General features: G+C 40.9%; 1 protein-coding gene across 1 annotated transcript in view; it reads left to right on the forward strand.

Moving 5' to 3' along the window:
* The window catches only part of PRPF6 (pre-mRNA processing factor 6), a 73,850-nt gene that overhangs the window by 20,636 nt on the left and 31,673 nt on the right, over positions 1-21,541 (forward strand). Inside the window, 3 exon segments of the mRNA XM_037811058.1 lie at positions 16,399-16,477; positions 18,388-18,564; positions 18,912-19,067. Of these exon segments, the coding sequence (XP_037666986.1) occupies positions 16,399-16,477; positions 18,388-18,564; positions 18,912-19,067 (412 nt within the window).

The raw sequence follows: 21,541 nt of genomic DNA on the forward strand, positions 1-21,541 counted from the left end.
CTCCACCTTGTCCCCGCATTATATGGGGAAACCATTCTTGTGGGGTCCAGCCGGAGAACTCAGCCTGGGTGTGTTGCTGGAGCTGTCCGCCCTGAATGCAGGGTGCTTGTATGGGTGGTCAGGGAGGAAGGACAGCCTCAATATTCAAATCCCCCCGGTTCCCGGAGATTCAAGGCCGCCACAAGAGTCTAAGCCTTCATTTCATTTCAGCCCCAGCCCCTCTCTCTCGATGTCCCACAGACCACCGGACTTGGCGTAGTGTCTCTGGGATCTCAGAGCAGGTCCCCCCGCCCAGCCGCGATCCTCCGGGACCTCTGCTGAGGTAATGCTGTGCTACGTCATCAGCGCACACCGTCCCTCAAGGGAAGCCCCAGGCCGCCGGGCCGAGCCGGCTCGCTTTCAGCTTTATGCAAAAATGGCCAAATGGGGCGTCTCCACACCCCCCTCCTCACACAGTTCCTCCTTCCCAGCTCCGGGACAACTGGCGGGGCTCTGGGCTGTGGGCATGGCCCCAGGCAGGAGTTTATCCAGCCCTCCCGGGAGCGAGCTGCTAGCTGCAGGGATTCTTTTGGCTTCTGGCTCTCTGCTCCGTTCCCCCGGCCTCAGGGATATCTGCAGCGGGCTATCTTCCAGGCCAGACACCAAGAGGCCGGCCCAGCCTCCTCTTGCTGTGTTTTACTGCGTGTTTCCCACTATCGCACCTGCAGCCTATCGCACCTGCGGTCGATCGCAGCTGCAGCTGCTCCTGGCTTTTCCCCTTTTTCCTTTTCTTTTTTTTATTAAAAGAGCCTGTTGGTCTCCAGACTCCATACCCTGGCTTCCCCGGATCGCCGCGTGGCTGCGGGACTTCCAGCCAGCTTACTCACTCGTTTCAGAATGCACACTCTCAGTTTCACCAAGTATACAGCCCCTGGGAACTAGCAGATTTCGTCCAGCTGGCACATCGCTGTAACCAGTATTCTGGGTCACTCTCTGGTCTTTATCTAGTGTTTTCCACAGAGGTGTTCCTTAGCCCTGTCTCACCTAGCTGCCATCTTGGTTTCTCCCCTGAGTTCTTCTTTAACCAGTTGGTTGTTTAAGAGTATGTTGTTTAATTTCCACATATTTGTGAATTTTCCATGTGTACCTCTGTTGCTGATTTCTGGCTTTATTCTGTTGTGATCAAAGAATATACATTGTATGATTTCAGTATTTATTTAAATTTATTGAGACTTGTTTTGTGACCCAGCATATGGTCTGTCCTGGAGAATCGTCCATGTGCACTCTAGAAGAATGTGTATTCTGTTTTTGTTGGGTGAAATGCTCTATATTTGTGTGTTAGGTCTTGTTGGTTTAGGGTATCATTCAAGTCTTGTATTTGCTTATTGATCTTCTAACCAGATTTTCTATCCATTCTTGACAATGCTGTGTTAAAGTCTCATACTATTAATATGGAGCTGTCAATTTCTCCCTTCAAATTTGTCAGTTTTGCTTCATATATTTTGGGGCTCTGCTGTTAGCTGCATATATATTTGTAAATGTTACATCGTCTAATTGAATTGTCCCCTTTATCACCATATAAAGACCATCTTTGTCCCTTATAACTGTTTTTTACTTAAAATCTATTTTATCTGACATTAGTATAACCACCCCAGCTTTATTTTGGTTATTACTTGCATGGTATATTTTTTCAAATCTGTTTCAATTTGCTAAAGCTGCCAAAATGCAATATACCAGAAATGCAGCATATCCTATTTTAACAATAGGGATTTATTAGCTTATAAGTTGAAATTCTAACTTGTTGAAAGTGTCCAAATTAAAGCCATCAACAGGAGGATACCTTCTCTGAAGAAAGGCTGCTGGATCTGGGACGCCTCTGTCACATGGGAAGCACACAATCGGCGTCTGCTGGTCCTTGTCTCCCAGGTTTCATTGCTTTCAGCTTCTGGCTTCAGTGGCTTTGTCTCTCAGTTCCTCCAGGGGCTTTTTCTATCCAAACTTCTCTGTTTCTCTCTGAGCTCTCTGGGTTTCATCTCTCTTTTATTCTCTCATAAAGGACTCCCTGAAAAAAAGGATTAAGACCCATCTTGAAATGGCTGAGTCACATCTCAGTTGAAATAATCTAGCCAGAAGGTCCCACCCACAATAGTTCTGCAACCACAAGAATGGATTAAAAGAATATGGCCTTTCTGGGTACATAACAGCTCCAAACTACCACACCATCCCTTGACCTTAAACCTACTTGTATCTTTAAATGTAAGGTGAGTCTCTGGCAGATAGTATATAGTTGGGCCATGCTTGGTTTTTTTTTTTTAATCCATTCTGATAATCTCTGCCTTTTGACAGGTGAGTTTAATCCATTTACATTTAGAGTCACTACTGATAAAACAGGACTTTCTTCTACCATTTTTCTATTTAGCCTTTGTGAGTCTTATACCTTTATTGTCCCTCACTTCCATTAATGCCTATTTCTATATTTAATTTTTTTCTTGTGTGTTGTACCATATTGAGTATGTTCTCATTTCTATCTTGATATATTGTTCATCTGTTTTCCTTGTGGTTACTATGGGATTAAAATTTAAATCCTAAATATATCAATCATATTTGATTGATGCCAACTTAATTTTAATAGCTTGCACATATACTTTTCCTAGACCTCTATGTCTCTCCATCTTTTTTTTTTAACTTGTTACCAATTGTAGTTTTGTACCTTGTATGTCTAAAACTGTAGATTTATGATTACTTTTTATGCATTTGCATTTTAGCACTGGTAGGAATTAAGAAGTGGTGTTACATACCAAGAAATACAATACAATAACACTGGCATTTATAATTACCCAAATGGTTACCTTTGCTGCAGGTCTTTATTTTATTTTTTTTTTTATTTATCATTTAAAAATTTATTTTAGAATAATTTTAGATTCATAGGAAGTTGCAAAGACAATTGAAAGAGATCCTTTGTATCCTTCACCAAGTTTGCCCAGTGGTTACATTGTGCATAATTATAGTACAGGACAAAAAACAGGATATTGACATTGGTACAATGACTATGTATAGTTGTGTATTATCATACATATAGATTGATGTACCCACCAACAGAATAAAGATACAGAACTAGTCCATCACCAGGTCCCCTATATTCTACATTATAAGCCAATTATTTTACATTTTTCACAGAGTTCACATTAGTGGTAACGTACATATCTCTTCTTTTGTGTTTGGCTTATTTCACTCAGCCTTATGTCTTCAGGGTTCATCCATGTTGTCATATATTTCATGACCTCATTGCTTCTTAACTGCCGCGTAATATTCCATCGTGTCTATATGCCACATTTTGTTTATGCACTCATCTGTTCAAGGATATTTGGATTTTTTCCATCTCTTGGCAATTGTGAACAATGCTGCTATGAACATTGGTGTGCAAATATCTGGTCATGTCACTGTTTTCAGATCTTCTGGGTATATACCGAGAAGTGAAATTGCTGGATCCATACCTAGTTTTCTAAGGAACCGCCAAACTGTCTTCCAGAGTGGCTGTACCATTATACAGTCCCACCAGCAATGAATAAGAGTTCCAGTTTTTCCACATCCCCTTCAGCATTTGTTTGTTTAATGGCAGCCATTCTTACTGGTGTGAGATGATATCTCATTGTCTTAATTTGCATCTCCCTAATAGCCAGTGAAGATGAACATTTTTTCGTGTGTTTTTTAGCCGTTTGTATTTCCTCTTCAGAGAAAGGTCTTTTCATGTCTTTTGCCCATTTTATAATTTGGCTGTTTGTACTATTGTCGTTGAGTTGTAGGATTTCTTAGTATATGCAAGACATCAGTCCCTTACCAGATACATGGTTTCCAAATATTTTATCCCATTGAGTTGGCTGCCTCTTTACCTTTTTAACAAATTCCTTTGAGATATAGAAGCTTTAAATTTTGAGGAGTTCCCATTTATCTGTTTTTTCTTTCATTGCTTGTGCGTTGGGTGTAAGCTCTAAGAAGCGATCTCCTGATACTAGGTCTTGAAGATGTCTCCCTACATTATCTTCTAGGAGTTTTATGGTGCTGTCTCTTATATTGAGGTTGTTGATCCACTTTGAGTTAATTTTTGTGTAGGGTGTGAGGTGGGGGTCCTCCTTCATTCTTTTGGATATGGCTATCCAGTTCTCCCAGCCCCATTTGTTGAAGAGACTGTTCTGTCCAAGTTCAGTGGATTTGGGGGCCTTATCAAAAAATCAGTCGACTGTAGATTGGGGATCTATTTCCAAATTCTCAATTCCATTCCACTGATCAATATGTCTGTCTTGGTGCCAACACCCTGCTGTTTTGACTACTGTGGCTTTCTGGTAAGCTTCAAAGTCAGGAAGTGTAAGTCCTCCCACTTTGTTTTTCTTTTTTAGAATGTTTTTAGCAATTGGAGGCATCTTTCCCTTCCAAATAAATTTGATAACTGGCTTTTCCAAGTCTGCAATTTAAGTTGTTGCAATTTTGATTGGAATTACATTCAATCTGTAGATCATTTGGGGTAGGATTGACATCTTAATGAGGTTTAGCTTTCCTATCATCTTAATGAGGTTTAGCTTTCCTATCCATGAGCACAGAATATCTTTCCATCTCTTTAGGTCCCTGGTCTAGTTTGCTAATGCTGTGTAATTCAAAATACCATAGATGGATTGGCTTTTATAAAAAGGGGGTTTATTTGGCTACACAGTTACAGTCTTAAGGCCATAAAGTGTCTAAGGTAACACATCAGTAATTGGGTACCTTCGCTGGAGGATGGCCAATGGCGTCCAGAAAACCTCTGTTAGCTGGGAAGGCACGTGGCTGGCGTCTGCTCCAAAGTTCTGGTTTCAAAATGGCTTTCTCCCAGGACGTTCCTCTCTAGCAAGCTTGCTCCTCTTCAAAACATCACTCACAGCTGCACTGAGTTCCTTCTGTTATGTCAGCTCATTTATATGGCTCCACTGATCAACTTAGACCCACCCTGAATGGGCGGAGCAACACCTCCATGGAAATTATCCAGTCAGAGCCATCACCCACAGCTGGGTGGGGTGCATTCCAAAGCAGCACTCAAAGAATTACAATCTGATCAACACTGATAATGTCTGCCCACACAAGATTACATCAAAGATAATGGCGTTTGGGGGATACAATATATTCAAACTATCACAGTCCCCTTTTATTTCTTTTAGTAAAGTTTCATTATTGTTATGTCCTTTGTTAAGTTTATTCCTAAGTACTGGATTTTTTTTAGTTATTATTGTGAATGGAATCTTTTTCTTGAGTGTCTATTCAGTTAGGTCATTTCTAGTGTATAGGAACATTACTAACTTATGTGCATTAATCTTATATCCCGCCACTCTGCTGAATTTGTTTATTAGTTCAGGTAGCAGTATCATCGTTTTTTCAGGATTTTCCAAATATAAGATCGTATCATCTGCAAATCATGACAAGTTTACTTCTTTCCATTGTGGGTGCCTTTTATTTCTTTGTCTTGGTGAATTGCCCTGGCTAGCACTTCTATCACAATGTTGAATAACAGTGGTGACAGTGGGCATCCTTGTCTTGTTCCTGATCTTAGAGGGAAGGCTTTCAATCTCTCACCATTGAGTACTATGCTGGCTGTGGATTTTTTTCATGTATGTCCTTTATCATATTGAGGAAGTTTCCTTCAATTCCTACCTTTTGAAGTGTTCTTATCAAAAAAGGATGTTGAATTTTGTCAAATGCTTGTTCATCATCTATTGAGGTGATCATTTGATTTTTCTCTTTTAATTTGTTGATGTGTATTACATTGATGGATTTTCTTATGTTGAACCACCCTTGCATGCCTGGGATGAACCACACTTAGTCATGGTGTATAATCTTTTTTATGTGTCTTTGGATTAGATTTGCAAGTATTTTGTTGAGAATTTTTGCATCTCTATTCGTGAGGGAGATTGGCCTGTTGTTTTCCTTGTAGCATCTTTACCTGATTTTTGCATTAGAGTGATATTGGCTTCATAAAATGAGTTAGGTAGTGTTCAATTTTCTTCAATTTTTTTAAAGAGTTTAAGTAGGATTGGTGTCAGTTCTTCTGGGAAAATTTGGTAAAATTCCCCTGTGAAGCCATCTGGCCCTGGGTTTTTATTTGTAGGAAGCTTTTCGATGACTGATAGAATCCCTTTGCTTGTGATTGGTTTGTTGAAGTCTTCTATTTCTTCTCTGGTCAGTCTAGGTCATTCATGTGTTTCCAGGAAATTATCCATTTCCTCTAAATTATCCAGTTTGTTGGCATACAGTTGTTTGTAGTATTCTCTTAGGACTTTTTAGATTTCTTTGGGATCTGCAGTAATGTCCCCCCTCTCATTTATTATTTTGTTTATTTGGGTCTTTTCCCTTTTTGACTTTGTCAGTCTAGATAAGGGTCTGTAAATCTTGTCGATCTTGTCAAAGAACCAACTTTTGGTTTTATTTATTCTATTTTTTTTTTTTTGTTCAACAGTTCTTTTATTTCTGCTTTAATCTTTATTATTTCATTTCTTCTACTTGCCTTAGGGCTAGTTTGCTGATCATTCTCTAATCTCTTCAGTTGTTCAGTTAGGTTTTTGGTTTTAGCTCGCTCTTGCTTTTTGAGGTCTGTATTTAAAGCTATCATTTTCCCTCTCAGCACCACCTTTACTGCATCCCATATGTTGTGTTCTCGTTTTCATTAGTCTCTAGATATTCAGCAATTTCTCTTGCAATTTCTTCTTTGACCCACTGATTATTTAGGTATGTGTTATGTAACCTGCAGACATTTGTGAATGTTCTAGATCTTTGATGATTATTGACTTCTAGTTGTATTCCATTGTGGTCAGAGAATGTGCTTTGAGTAATTTCAGTCTTCTAAAATTTATTGAAGCTTGTTTTTTGGCCCAGCATATGATCTATCCTGGAGAAAGTTCCATGAGGACTAGAGAAGAATTTATATCCTGGTAATTTTGGATGTAATGCTCTATACATTTCTCTTAAGTCTAATTCATTTATCACATTGTTTAGTTTTTCAGTTTCCTGATTGGTCCTCTGGCTGGCTGATCTAGCTGTAGGAGAGGGTGATGTATTGAAGTCTCCCACAATTATTGTAAAACATTTATTGCTTCCTTCAGTTTTGCCAATGTTTGTCTCATGTACTTTGGAGCACCTTGATTAGGTGCATAAGCATTTATAATTGTTATTTCTTCTTGGCAAATTCTTTCTTTTGTTAGTGTATAGTGTCCTTCTTCATCTCTTATGACATCCTTGCATTTAAAGTCTATTTTATCTGAAATTAGTATTGCTGCCCGTGCTTTCTGTTGGCTGTAGCTTACATAGAGTATTTTTTTTTGCCCTTTCACTTCCAATTTCTTTGTGTCACTGGGTCTAAGATGAGTCTCTGTAAACAACATATTGATGGTTCATATTTTTAAATTCATTCTGCCAATCTTTGTCTTTTAATTGGGGGGGTTTAATCCATTCCCATCCAATGTTATTACTATGAAGACAGTTCTTGAATCAGCCACCTTATCCTTTGGTTTTTATTTGTGAGATGTATTTTTTCCCCTCTCTCTCTTTATTTCCTTTAAGGTACCCTTACTAAAACTCTTCACTTCTGTGCCCTTTTCCAGACCTCTCTCTCTTTTCTTTTTTTTTTTTTTTGATTTTTTTTTTTCCTACCCTTCAGATATTTAATCACTGACCTAAAACATGCCCATTACTTGTCCATTAGAAGCAACAACAGAAGTATATTCATTTACCCTAGAAGATTCCAAAATCAGAGCCTTCACATTCTATCCCATACCAATAGTATTTACACCATTGAACTACATAACTCAGCCACCAAATATTCAATAATTTGACCAATCCCCTCAAACAATATGCCTCACAGAGATACAATAAGTCATGACCACAGCTTCCCAAATTTCTGAATAAATGATTTCCCCTGAGTTCACATTAAATACATTCTACATCATGAAACTTCTGGATCTCTCTGAAGGGGTACCATCCTCCTAATAAATACTTTTCCCTCTTACTTCATGTTTACTTGATTTTTCCGTCTTATTTTGTGTTTCCATGGTATTCCTAAATTGAGTACTTTAGCACATTAAGGCTTGTTTTTCACTGGATGATAGTGCACAATTATCACAGACCTAGTGTTTCATTCCCATGGAGAACACTTATTTTATTTAGAGGATAAATTACAAATTAAGGGACTCCTACATTGAGTACGTAGAATTCCTCACATGTAATTTCTCTGGCTTGCTTGTCAAAGTGGTAGATGAGGACACTCCACTTTCGTTAGATTTATATTATGAGTTCTCTCATGTAATATATCAGGCTGTCCATTAAGAGTTTTCTACATAGATGACATTCATAAAAATTCTCTCCTATATGAATTTCCTTACATTAACTGAAATACTATGGATGGCTAAAGGTACTAATGCATAGGTTACAAACAGTATTTCTTAAGTATATGAGTTCTCTGGTGTGTTTAAAGGTTAAAGCTATGTCAGAAATCTCTTCAATATTCAAAGTACGTGTAGTGTGACTCCTCTCATATCATCTAAGGTCAAAATATTGACTGAAAGCTTTCCCATATTGATGACACTCGTAGGGTTTCTCTCAAGTTTGAATAATTTCATGTTGTCTAAATATATAAAAATAAGGGTTTTCCTATATAGAATACATTCTCATGACTTCTTTCCAATGTGTATTCTCCTATGTTATCTAAGACATGAAGAATCATTGAAGACTTCCCCACAGGTGTAGCATGCAAAGGGTTTCTCTGTTCTCTCATGCTTTTAAGATAAGAATATAGAGTGAAGGTTTTCCCACAGGTATGGCATGCAAAGGATTTCTCTGCAGTATGTGTTACCTCATGCTTTCTAAGATAAGAATATATGCTGAAGGTTTTCCCACAGCTTTGGCATTCATAGGGTTCTCTCAACTGTGAGTATTCTCATGCTCTGTTTGGTCAGAATAAGTGAAGGCTTTCCCACAGGTATGGCATTCATAGGGTTTCTCTCCAGTGTGTGTTCTCTCATGTTTTCTAAGTGAAGAATATTGACTGAAGTTTTTCCCACACAGTGGTATTCATAGGGTTTCTCCCAAGTGTGAGTTCTCTCATGTTCTCTTAGGGCAGAACAATAAGTGAAGGCTTTCTCACAGGTATGGCATTCATAAGGTTTCTCTCCAGTATGGGTTCTCTTGTGTTGTATAAAATTATAATAGTTACTGAAGGCTTTCTCACATAGATGGCATATATGGGGTTTCTCTCCAGTGTGAGTTCTTTCATGTGGTGTGAGTTTAGAACAATAAATGAAGACTTACCCACGGGTATGGCAGACATAGTTTCTCAGCAGTATGTATTCTGTCATGTACACTAAGATAATAATATTGAGAATAGGTTTTACCTCATGGATGGCATCCATAGGATTTCTCTCCAGTGTGAGTTCTCCCATGTTCTCTAAGACTAGAATAATGAGTGAAGGTTTTCCCACATATATGACCTACATGAGGTTTCTCTCCAGTGTGAGTTCTCTCATGTTGTCTAAGAACAAAGTTTTGACTGAAGGCGTTTCCACATAGATGGCATTCATGAGGTTTCTCCTCAGTGTGAGTTCTTTCATGTCATCTAAGTTCAAAATTTTGACTGAAGGCTTTTCCACATAGTTGGCATTTATGGGTTTTCTCAATAGTGTGAGCTCTTTTTTTTTTTTTAATTTAATAGATTTTATTTTGAAATAAATTCAATTTTACAGGAAGAGTTGCAAAAACAGTACAAACCCCATACATAGAACTCCATCATACCCCGACCCCCCTCCCCCGATACCCCGATCCACCACCTTTAACATCCTGTCACAGCACCATTTCTTTCTTTCCCTCCTTCTCTCCCTCCCTCCCTCCCTATCTATCATCCATCATCTATTGTAGTGTGAGCTCTTTTATGTCACCTAAGACCAGAATATCAGTGGATGGCTTTCCCACATAGATGACTTTCATGGAGTTTCTCTCCAGCGTGAGTTTCCTCATGTTGTCTAAGTTGATAAGGCTAATGAAAGTTTTCCCACATAGAAGGCATTCATGTGGCTTATTTCTAGTTTGAGATCCATTGTATTGAAAAGATTGTAATGAAAGTCACTGAGGACTTTTCTGTCTGGGGTGCTGAAATATGGTTTCTTTCTCATAGGAATCAATGCTTGTGGAGTCACTGTGGATTTGATAGTGGCATTTTCTTGCAAGTAATTACATTGAAAGGAATTGTTTTGAGTGTGGGATGTCTGCTGTGGGGAATTAGATGAGAGGCTGGAAAACATTTGTCCATATACATACATTTATTCATTTCCCAACATATGAATTCCCAACTAATCCTTCTGTGATATTCTCCAATCAGAATTTTTCTCACATTAGTTTCATATATACGTCATTCAATCAAGTTTTTATAATATTCAGTTTAGAGGTTTGAGTCCAGCTTTATTTTTCCCAAAATTTAAACTATCACAGATTTTTGTTGGATTATCATTTAACACTATATTAATTACAGCTAAATTCCTAATTTAGTCAATCTCCAGGTATCTGTTTGGAAAACTAGGGTCCCCACCAATGAAGCTTACCAATATCATGATGTTAGAATTACCTTTCCTTCAGGTAAGGTGCATGAGTGTCATTTCTTGCTTCTTAGAGTCAGTTTTCCTGCCTGGACTCTAGGTTTGCAGAAATCCCTTTCCTTCTGTCCATACTTTCTTTCCTTGTGCCGACTGGGAAAGCACATCTGATGTGCAAAACTGACTGCAGTTTGTAGGAAGATACCTGTGGTTGCGTTATCAATAGCTCAGCTGACAAATGTCTTTCTCTGGATTTTCACTCAACTTGAGACAAGCAGAAGGTCAGCAAAGCTGGTATCCGCGGCTGGGTGCTGCCAGAGCACTCCGCCCCGACCCACATCACCACGACAAAGGGCCGTGTGGGCCCATGCCGGTTTGCGTAGCAGTCACTGCATCTCTGGGGAACCGTCTACGCCGCTGCTCAGGCCAGCGACCTGCTCCCGCCAGCAAATGGGAGGCGATGGGAAGGGCGGACTCACATTGTACAGCTATGGTTGCCATCGCCATCCTGCACCCATCGCTGCTGCCTTGCGCCTGAGGCTGCTGCTCCCTCTGCGGTCTCAACACGATCTCTCCTTTCTTTTTTTTATCAGCTGGTAGGGCTCCCTTTGGTATTTCTTGTAGGGCAGGTCTCTTGTTAACAAATTCTCTCAGCACTTTTTTATCTGTGACAATTTTAAGCTCTCCCTCCATTTTGAAGGAGAGCTTTGCTGGGTAAAGATTTCTTGTCTGGCAATTTTTCTCTTTCAGGATTTTAAATATGTCATACCACTGCCTTCTGGCCTCCATGGTGCCCACTGAGTAGATATTACTTAGTCTTATGTTGTTTCCCTTGTATGTGGTGAATCACTTCTCTCTTGCTGCTTTCAGAACTTTCTCCTTCTCTTCAGCATTTGACAGTCTGATCAGAATATGTCTTGGAGTGGGTTTATTTGGATTTATTCTATTTGTAGTTCGTTGGGTGTCTTTGATTTGCATATTTATGTTGTTTAGAAGGGTCGGGAAGTTTTTCGCAACAATATCTTCAAATACTCTTTCTAGCCCTTTACTCTTCTTTTCCCCGTTTGGAACACCAGTGATTCTTATATTTGTGTGCTTCATGTCATCCTTCATTTCCCTGAGATCCATTTCAAATTTTTCGATTTTTTTCCACCATTCATTCTTTTGTGCTTTTGCTTTCCATCAGTCTGTCCTCGAGGTTGCTAATTTGTTCTTCTGCCTCTTCAAATCTGGTGTTATGTGGCTCAAGAATATTTTTAATTTGATCACTGGTATCTTTTATTTCCATTAGATCTGCTATTTTTAAAATTTACTCTTGCAAATTATTCTTTTTGCTCTTCTAGGGTCTTCTTCCTGTCCTTTATATCCTGAGCCATGATGTTGATGTTTGTGTGTGCTTTGATTAATTGCTCCATGTTCTGTGTCTCCTCTGGCTTTTTAATTTGGACATTTGGGTTTTCCATTTTCTGGTTTCTTCATGAGCTTTGTAAGTTTCTGTTGTTTTTGACCTCTCGGCACTTGCTTATCTTGATGGGGTTCTTTTAGGATATGCACGATTATTTGAACATTTATCTGTAATTTGACAGAGCTATAGCTTGGTGCAGTGCACTTTCCCTGAACTAGCAGATGGCGCTCCTGAGCCCCCTCTTACCCTCGAGCCAATTCCCTCCAACTTCATCTATGCACTGAGTGGGGGTCCAAACCATGTGGAAGTCCAATCAGTGCACCAGTTTTCCATGTGCACTGGGGACTGCCAGCCCTGTGCAGTTTGGGAGGGAGTCTGCACCAGGACACAGTGGTCCCGGCTGTCCTCGGGGCCGTGGGTGGAGTACTCTGGGGCTGCAGAGCTTGCGTGTCTCACCTTCAAGCTCAAATGCCCCACAGCCCCTGTCTGCAGTGGGCCCACGAGTCCCTGGGATTGGGGGAGGTTTCCTGGCAATTCTGTGTGGCACCCTAGCCTCTAAGCTGTGCACACTGTGGGCTTCCGTGGAGGAAGAGTGGATGCTATCACAAACCTACTGAATCCTGAATTCCCTCAAGGAAGCTCTCAGCTGTGGCGCTGTGAAGGGTTGTCTCCTAGCCGGCTGCAAAGATGGCTGCACGGGGTGTGGAAAGCTACTCCCTTCTGTGATCGTCTGCCTGCTCCAAGAACCAGTCCCTTGCACAGGGGCTCCTGGCTGCTGGTCTGTGAAGTGTTATTACTCACATCAGGTACTGAAGAGGGTCCCCAGGGCGTGGAAGGCTATACTCTCCTCCACGCTGTCAGCCAGCTTCAGCTGCCCATTCCTCGGTGGCAGTCCAGCCTAACACTCACCTGTCTTAGATGCAGCCTCTCAGTTTCTCCAAGTGCACACTCACTATGGGTGTAGAAGTCCCTGCACAACTGTTGGAACCCTGGAACTGCTATTCTGGAGCACTTTCTGTCCTTTATCTAGTGTTTTTTATGGAGGAGAATTTTGCTCTGTCTCTCCTAATCCACCACCTTGGATCCCCTCCTGGTCTTTATTTCTTTATGCTGCTTTGAACCACTGTCTAGCATCCTTTCTTTTCAGTCTGAAGGACTCCCTTTGGCATTGCTCGTAGGGCAGGTCATGTGATGTAGTCCTTCAGCTTTTGTTTATCTGGGAATGTCTTAATCTCTCCCTCATTTTTGGAAGAGAGTCTTGCTGGATATAAAATTCATCACTGGCACAGTTGTTTTCTTTCAGCACTATATTTCAGCCCACTGCTGCAACCGAGTAGTTAGGATTTAAGGGACAATTATGATTACTGAATTATATAGACATTCCTTTTTACTTCCTGCTATATTAGACTAGAAAGAAATACCTGAAATCTCTGAACTGTAATCTAGCTGCTTTGATCTCTCGTGATGATTGTATAGCCTCTATTTTTTGCCCTTATAATTGTAAAACCTTGTGACTAACCTTCACTTGTACCCATTTTGTCCATTTTTTCAACTTTAGAGTCTTATGATCACTAAAGACCCTAATGTTTATTAATAAAGGGTTTTGGGTCAGCCCAGAACTAACCCACCCCAAGTCCATTGTTATCTTGATAACTGAAGCTGGATCTAACCAAAATGGGCCTGCCTGACATGTGCAGTAGCTTAATCTTTAACCCGTAAGTGACCTATACCTCATTATAATAGTAAAAATCATGCCCATCATCATATTAAGGCCACTGTTTTCTTACATATGTTCTCTGATTAAGCATGTAATCAGTCTGTGCCTGCCCAATAATTAGATCACATCTGTTTACATCATCTGGGACCATTGTGTTCATTATCCTAAAACCTGCCTATCTTTTGTTACTATAAACTATCAGAATTACTGCAGTTCGGGGAGACGGGTTTTTGGGCTAGTAGGCTATTTGATTTCCTGCTTTGCACCTAGTAGTAAACTCTTTCTCTCTTTGAAACCCTAGTGTCCTAAGAATTGGTCATTTAAGTGCATCGGGCAAGAGAATTCACTACCTTAGTCCGGTAACACTATCTTCTTGCCTCCAAGGTTTCAGTCTAAATGGAATTCCCTTTTATGTAACACAATGCTTTTCTCTTGTAGCTTTCAGAACTCTCTCTTTGTCCTTTGTATTTGATAGTGTGATCAATAGATGACACTATTGTTTCTTCATGTTTATCCTATTTGGTGTTCTCTGGGCTTCTTGGATATGCACGTTCGTCTTTTGCTGAGTTTCAGAAGTTCTTTGTCATTATTTCTTTGAATTTTCCTTCTGCCCCTTTCTCTCTTTCTTCTCCTTTTGGGACTCCCATAATGAGTATATTGGTGCACTTGATGGTGTCTTAGGCTGTTTTCACTTTGAATAATTCTTTTTTCTTTCTGCTCCTCAGTCTGACTCATTTCAAGCCTCTTATCTTCAAGTTCACTGATTCTTTCCTCTGCCAGCTCCAGTCTGCTCTTGAAACCCTCCTGGGCATTTTTCATTTCAGTTTTGATCTTCAATTCCAGTAATTCAGTTTGGTTCCTTTTTAAAGTTTCTGTCTCTTTACTAAGACTCTCATATTGCTCATTTATTGTTTTCCTGATGTCCTTTAGTTCTTTCTGTGGATTTTCCTTCATCTCCGTGAACATTTTTGAGATCGTTTTTTTAAAGGCTTTGTTCGGTATGTCCACATTCTGGTCTTCTTCATTGGTGTTCTCTGGGTTTTTGTCCTCTTCCTTTGGATGGCCATCATTTCCTGCATCTTTGTCTGTCTCATACTCTTTTGTTGTACACTGTATATTTCAATATTTTAAAATGTTAACCGTGGGATTCATTCCCATGGGTGTCTGTTTCTTGGTTGTGTAGCCAGCTGGTGATAAGACAGAGGTCCTCTTCAGCTTCAGCCCTCCCATCAGGAAAGTCTGCCCTCGGCAAATACAGTCTGCAGGGTTTTACCTGTCTTTCTGGACCTCTGTCTTGTCCTGGGCTTTTGCTTGTTAGTTGTTTTGTAGTTCCCTGTTTACAGGATTTTGCTTGTCCTCTCTGTTTCCCAGGAGACAGATCTCCCTCCCCTGGGTATCCACAAGCCTTTGTCTTAGAGTGTCCACCTGTTTAGTTTCTACACTCCTTTCTTCATCTGGGAGGAGGGGCATGCCAGAGAGGACTTTTCAAGTCAGTCTTCCCAGCTGTGCCGGTTTGAGTGTATTGTGTCCCCCAAATGCCATTATCTTTGTGGTTTTGTGTGGGACAGGCGTTTTGGTGATGGTTGGATTTGCTTGGAATGTGCCCCACCCAGCTGTGGGCAATGATTCTGATGAGATGTTCTCATGGAGGCGTGGCCCCACCCATTCAGGGTGGGCCTTGATCGGTGGAGCTACATAAATGAGCTGACTGGGGGGGGGGGAGGAAGAGAGTGCAGCTGGGAGTGATGTTTTGAAGAGGAGCAAGCTTGCTAGAGAGGAACGTCCTGGGAGAAAGCCGTTTTGAGGCCGGAGCTTTGGAGCAGATGCCAGCTGCCTTCCTAGCTAACAGAGGTTTTCCGGAGGCCATTGGCCATCCTCCGGTGAGGGTACCCGATTGCTGATGTGTTACCTTGGACACTTTGTGGCCTTAAGACTGTAATTGTGTAGTGAAATAAACCCCCGTTTTATAAAAGCCTACTCATCTCTGGTGTTTTGCATTCTGCAGCATTAGCAAACTAAGACACCAGCCAACACAGGGCATGTTCCCATGAAGGGGCACAGATTGGCTCTAAAATGCCCTGGAGAGCATATCAGGAAGGGTGCCAAGAGCTTCTGTGGTCCCCAAGTCTGTACTTTCCTGACCTGCCCAGCCAGTGCATCTCTTTAGCTCACTGTCCCCCACAGCCCCAAGGTAGCACAGTGTCTTGTAGTCTCCACTGCCTCTGCAACTGTGATTGCTGCCGCCTGTGTCTGGGGCAGGTTGAAACAATGGCAGCTCTTATACCCGGGCCTCCTGCGATTCGAATTCACTAATCAAATGCCGTGATCAGTGATCAGCTGTGCCCACCTTGTTTTTGGGGAAGAGAACTTTATGTCCCTTTCTGCCACTAGGGAGCTGGCCAGGGGCTTGACCCCCAGGTGGCCTGACATGAGAGTGGGGGGTGGGTGCTGTAGCTGCCGCATGGAGAACAATTTATTGTTCTTTACTGTAATTATCATCTCTTCTTCCTGCTCTTCCTGGATGCTGTACAGTGTTCTTCTGTTCTCTGGAGTTTCAGAATAGTTGTTTCAGACAGTTCCTGCCTGTCTAATCATCTTCTTGGTGGAAGGACTGAGTCCTGGAACTTCCTCCTCCACCATCTCCCCACAGTCCTCCTCTGACATCCGGTATTTCTCACACATGTATGCATCTTATTTCCTAGGGAGCAAAGAGAGAAAGAAGAAATTGAGAAATACCGTATGGAACGCCCCAAAATCCAGCAGCAGTTCTCTGATCTGAAAGTAAGCAGATTGAATCGTGTGCTGTTTCTAGTTCAGTTTACCCAACCACAGAGAACCAGACTGTTCTGGCATATAATTGACCAAACTTTACTAAGTATGTTCCTTATTTAATTCAGAAAGTAGCAGGTGGAAGAATGTTCCTGCTAAAATATGTTTAATTATATATACATATGTATATGTAGTGTAAATATATATGTGTGAACATATGTATGCATATATATAAAAAACCTTTCCTCCACTGACAAAGGTGGGATAGATGAACTTATTTTCTTTATAATGTGAACTCCATTTATTTTTTTATTATTTTTTTTCTTTTACCATCCAACTTTATTTCTTTAAGAAAACTGAAACAAGAACAAGAACAACAAAACTTACGACCTTCTCTTTGCACCTGGGAATTTTCAAGCGTATTTTTTTTCCTCCATAGCAATAAAAAAATGAGGCCTTTGAATATTTTGGTGTAAAACTGATTCTCATTTTTCCTACCATCTTTGAAGCAGCCTCTCCCCATGGAATTCTCACATAAATTTAATTTTCTGTGGCTTTATGGAAAGATCATATGTATGAAAGTCAATGTGCCAGTCAGTTGTGCCCAAAGATTATGAGGAAACACCTCTGTGAAGGGGTTTTTGTATTTTCCCCATTGCTGGCTTAACCTGATTTTTTTTTTTTTTTTTTTTAATTAAATTCAGTATTATTGAAATACATTCACACGCCATACAGTCATCCATGGTATACAATCAACTGTCCACAGTATGATAACAGAGATATGCGTTCATCACCACAATCTATCTCTGAACATCGTCCTTAAATCAGAAAGAACCAGAACAAGAATAAAAAATAAAAGTGAAAAAAGAACACCCAAATCATTCCCCCCATCCCACCCCATTTGTCCTTTAGTTTTTATCCCCATTTTTCTACTCATCCATACACTAGATAAAGGAGGTGTGATCCACAAGGTCTTCACAATCACACTGTCACCCCTTGTAATCTACATTATTATATAATTGTCTTTAGGAATCCAGACTGCTGGGTTGGAGTTTGGTAGTTTCAGGTATTTACTTTTAGCTATTCCAATACATTAAAACCTAAGACGTGTTATCTGTATAGTGCATAAGAATGTCCACCAGAGTGACCTCTCGACTCCATTTGAAATCTCTCAGCCACTGAAACTATTTTGTCTCATTTTGCATCCCCCTTTTGGTCAAGAAGATACTCTCAGTCCCACGATGCCAGGTCCAGATTCATCCCCGGGAGTCATATTCTGCATTGCCAGGGAGATTTACATCCCTGGGAGTCGGGTCCCACATAGAGGGGAGGGCAGCAGGTTCACCTGTTGAGGTGGCTCAGTTAGAGAGAGAGAGAGAGGCCACATCTGAGTAACAAAGAGGTACTCGGGGAGACTCTTAGGCACCATTACATGCAAGTTTAGCCTCTCCTTTGCAGTAACAAGCTTCATAAGGGCATGTCCCATGATCGAGGGCTCAGCACATCAAACCACCAGTCCCAATGTTTGTGACAACATCACCACCAGTCCAGGTGAGGAAGTCCAACACTTCCGCACCTTCCCCCAGATTCTCAGGGCTGGGGAGGGGGAGGCTGTAAGTATATTTTTTATTATCTGCCCAAATTACTCTGGGATGTGTCACTATTTCACTCCAGCCTATACTAACCTACTGTCCATTTATTTTTAAGGTCTTCTAAATTATATTCTCTGGGCTTTGAGAGAATAATTTATAATTTAGTGAAATAGAGTCAATCTAGTAAGTTGATTTTTCTAAGTAGAGTAGGAAAACCATTTCTGCATCAAAATCCTTTCTAAGGCACAGTGTTTTGGGGGTTAGGGGTGAGGGAAAGCATAGCTCTACGTGCACATACGAAATTAATGTTTTGTGGGTGGATGTTTCCAGAGGAAGTTGGCGGAAGTCACAGAAGAAGAGTGGCTGAGTATCCCTGAAGTTGGTGATGCTAGAAACAAACGTCAGCGAAACCCACGCTATGAAAAGCTGACCCCTGTTCCTGACAGTTTCTTTGCCAAACATTTACAGACTGGAGAGAACCATACTTCCGTGGATCCCAGACAAACTGTGAGCATCTGAAGTGAAAGAAAATGTGGCTTCTTAGTCTGGTTCAACAGATCAGTGGTTGTAATGTTGTAATGGTAGGTGGTGGTGTTGGATTAAGTGCTTCTGCAGTTTCGTGGCTGTGCCATGGCTGGTTTGTCTGCACAACTTACATGTGCTCAGGCCACTGGACAAATTGCAGAGAGAATAAGCTCTTCTGCATAAGAATGCAAGCCAGTTTTTTTTTTTTTTTTCCTGAAAATGTGTTTATTTTACTCTTACATTTAATTGATCATTTGGCTGGTAGAACAGACACTACTGGCTTTCACCACATCCATACAAGCCGGTTTTTTAACTCCTTTTTTCCCTAGCAATTTGGAGGACTTAACACACCCTATCCCGGCGGACTGAACACACCATACCCAGGTAGCATGACACCGGGGTTGATGACACCTGGCACAGGTGAGCTGGACATGAGGAAGATTGGTCAAGCAAGGAACACTTTGATGGACATGAGGCTGAGCCAGGTAAGAGTTCTGTGTGTCATGCAGCATTTTCCTATAGAATTTTTTTTTAATTATTATGAAACTAAGATATGCTTGTTTTTTGTTTTTGTTTTTATTTTTGTTTTTTTAAAGAAAAAGAGAAAACTTCAAAACAGAAATGAGAAAAGTAGAATATGTAAGTCCCACCACTTAGGGAGAACCAGTATTAACAGTTTGATAAGTAGACTTTCACATTTTTTCCTATATATAATAAAGCTGTTTAATTCTTTTGATAAAGTGGGGTCATAACCTATGTGCTGCTTTTTTCTTTTTCGCATAATAGTTTATTGCAAATTGCAAGGAAAGAGACAAAAGTACTACTATTTACAGATTGTTTACTTAGAAAACCCAAGAGAATCAGATAAAAAACAGTTGGAATAAGATAACTCAGTGACATCTTTGGTTACAAAACTAACATACAGTGCAAACCAGCGTTTCCCGTATGTGAACAGAAACTCGATAGAACACGATGGAAGACAAGGCCCCGCTTGTAAAGCAGCTGCCAGAGTGCCACGTGTGCATGAAGGAAACTCAGAAGTAGAAATGATGAGATGAAGGTGAAACAAATATTCTAATAATAGTCCAAAATGTTATTTATTAACAATGCAGAAAACCTTCTTGTCTCACTAAAACAAATTCAGGATTGAGGATGCTTCTTTATTTTGGATAACCTCAGCTTAGCACTTGGTGATAGAGCGAATGTAGGGTCTGGCCCTGAGTTGTTGAGGCAGCTCGCGGAGGCTGCCTCCTGGGGATTGGGGCAGGCTGGGGTTTCTGCTCAACTCCCATCCCATCACGCCTATCAGTTCTTGCCAAGTCATCTGAAGATACTGTGATTTCATAGACTTAACAAATAGGTTCAAAACCACAGAAACTCTTCATTTGTAAGATCTTCAACAGATGTGGAAATTGTCTTTTCAAGTGTTTTTAAGAGTGTAAGTAGAAAAGTTTTATGTGACATGAGAACATCCCTAAATATGCTTTCCGGCATCTTCTCTCTAGGATGAATTTCTCATAAAAGGTCATAATTTTCTCTTACAAGAAGGCCTTTATTAAAAAAAAAAAATACAAAGAAACCTTTTATTTGGAAAAAAAAGTAGTAGGTATCGTACTACTGACTGGTGCTTGAAATGGTCGGTAAATGTGGAATCCAAGTCATTTTGTAAATGAAAAGTACCTTTCAGTTCTCTTTTAAGTGCTTTGCCTCAAGGTAAACAGACTTCCGGTGATGTAAGATTTCCCTCTCCCATTACAAATGGTTGTTGAGAAGCTGTGTTCAGGATGGCTGTGAGTCCAACCCCAAGGCACACAGACTGCAGTGTGTTCAGATGGTTGAAGGCCAAAGGCCAGCCCCTGTGGGGAACTCGGGGCCATCCGAGGAGCAGACTGAATGCGGACACTCGTGACCAGCCATGTGCTCCCTGTCAGGGAGATGTGACATCCCATCGTCTGTACATGGACACGCTGTGTCAGAGCTTTCTTCCGGCACCCAGTCAATTGGTCTGTGCTTTAGAGATTCAGGGCCCTAGAAAACCTGGGCCAAGTGGAAAACTCTGAATGTGACGTCCAAATCAGAAGCCATGAAGGAAAATATTTTTAAATTTGTTTTCACAAACATTAACAAGTTTTGCCCAGAGGAGGGATTGTTGGAAGATGGATGAAGGGGAACATCCAGGATTCAGTCCTCCACCAAAACAACTGTTAATGGCAGGAACTGTCTGGAGCCTGTAGGAACGAACACTCTGCGGCATCCAGGGAAGAGCTGGAGGAAGAGGCTGGTAAACTGGTAAATACAGGCGAGCTTCTTGCTCCCCGCAGCGGCTACTATCCCTCATCCCCCAGTCTTGGGGCAGGCAGCAGTGGGGACTGCAGCCCAGGCTCCTGGTACAGCTTGTTGGTGCCGGGGTGGAGTATGAAGACCCAGGCCTCCACAATCCAGGGGGGTGAGGTCTGCGCTGATCCTGGCTTTTGATGAGCCACTGCAGATGGCTGAAGGGTCCCCGCCTGGAGTGGCTGTTGTCCCACCCACCCTCAGCAAGAGGCAGAGGAGTTTTAAAGGGGCAGCACCTTTTTTTTTCCCCTTCTCTTTTCTTTGTGCTCCGTTTGGGTGCAAAAAAAGTTTAGAAAAGTCACAAATTCATGGCTCCAGCCCTCAACAACAGCAGCAACAAACTAGCAATCCCAGAGGAGTAGGCAAACTAGATTTCTAGAGTTATAACAAGATAATGCTAAGAATGTCCATTTCTCAGTGGAAAATTACGAAGCACACAAAGCAACAGGAAGGTATGGCTCATTTGTGTGAAGAAAGAATTTGCCAGAAATCATCCCTGAGGAAGCTCGTACATTGGCACTATTAGTTAAATTCTTTAAATCAACTGTCTTAAATATATTTGTTAGCTAAAGGAATCTATATACAAAGAATTAAAGGAAATTAGGAAAATGCTGTCTGAACAAAT

Source organism: Choloepus didactylus, chromosome 19 (genome assembly GCF_015220235.1).
Source record: "Choloepus didactylus isolate mChoDid1 chromosome 19, mChoDid1.pri, whole genome shotgun sequence".
Lineage (NCBI taxonomy): Eukaryota > Metazoa > Chordata > Mammalia > Pilosa > Megalonychidae > Choloepus > Choloepus didactylus.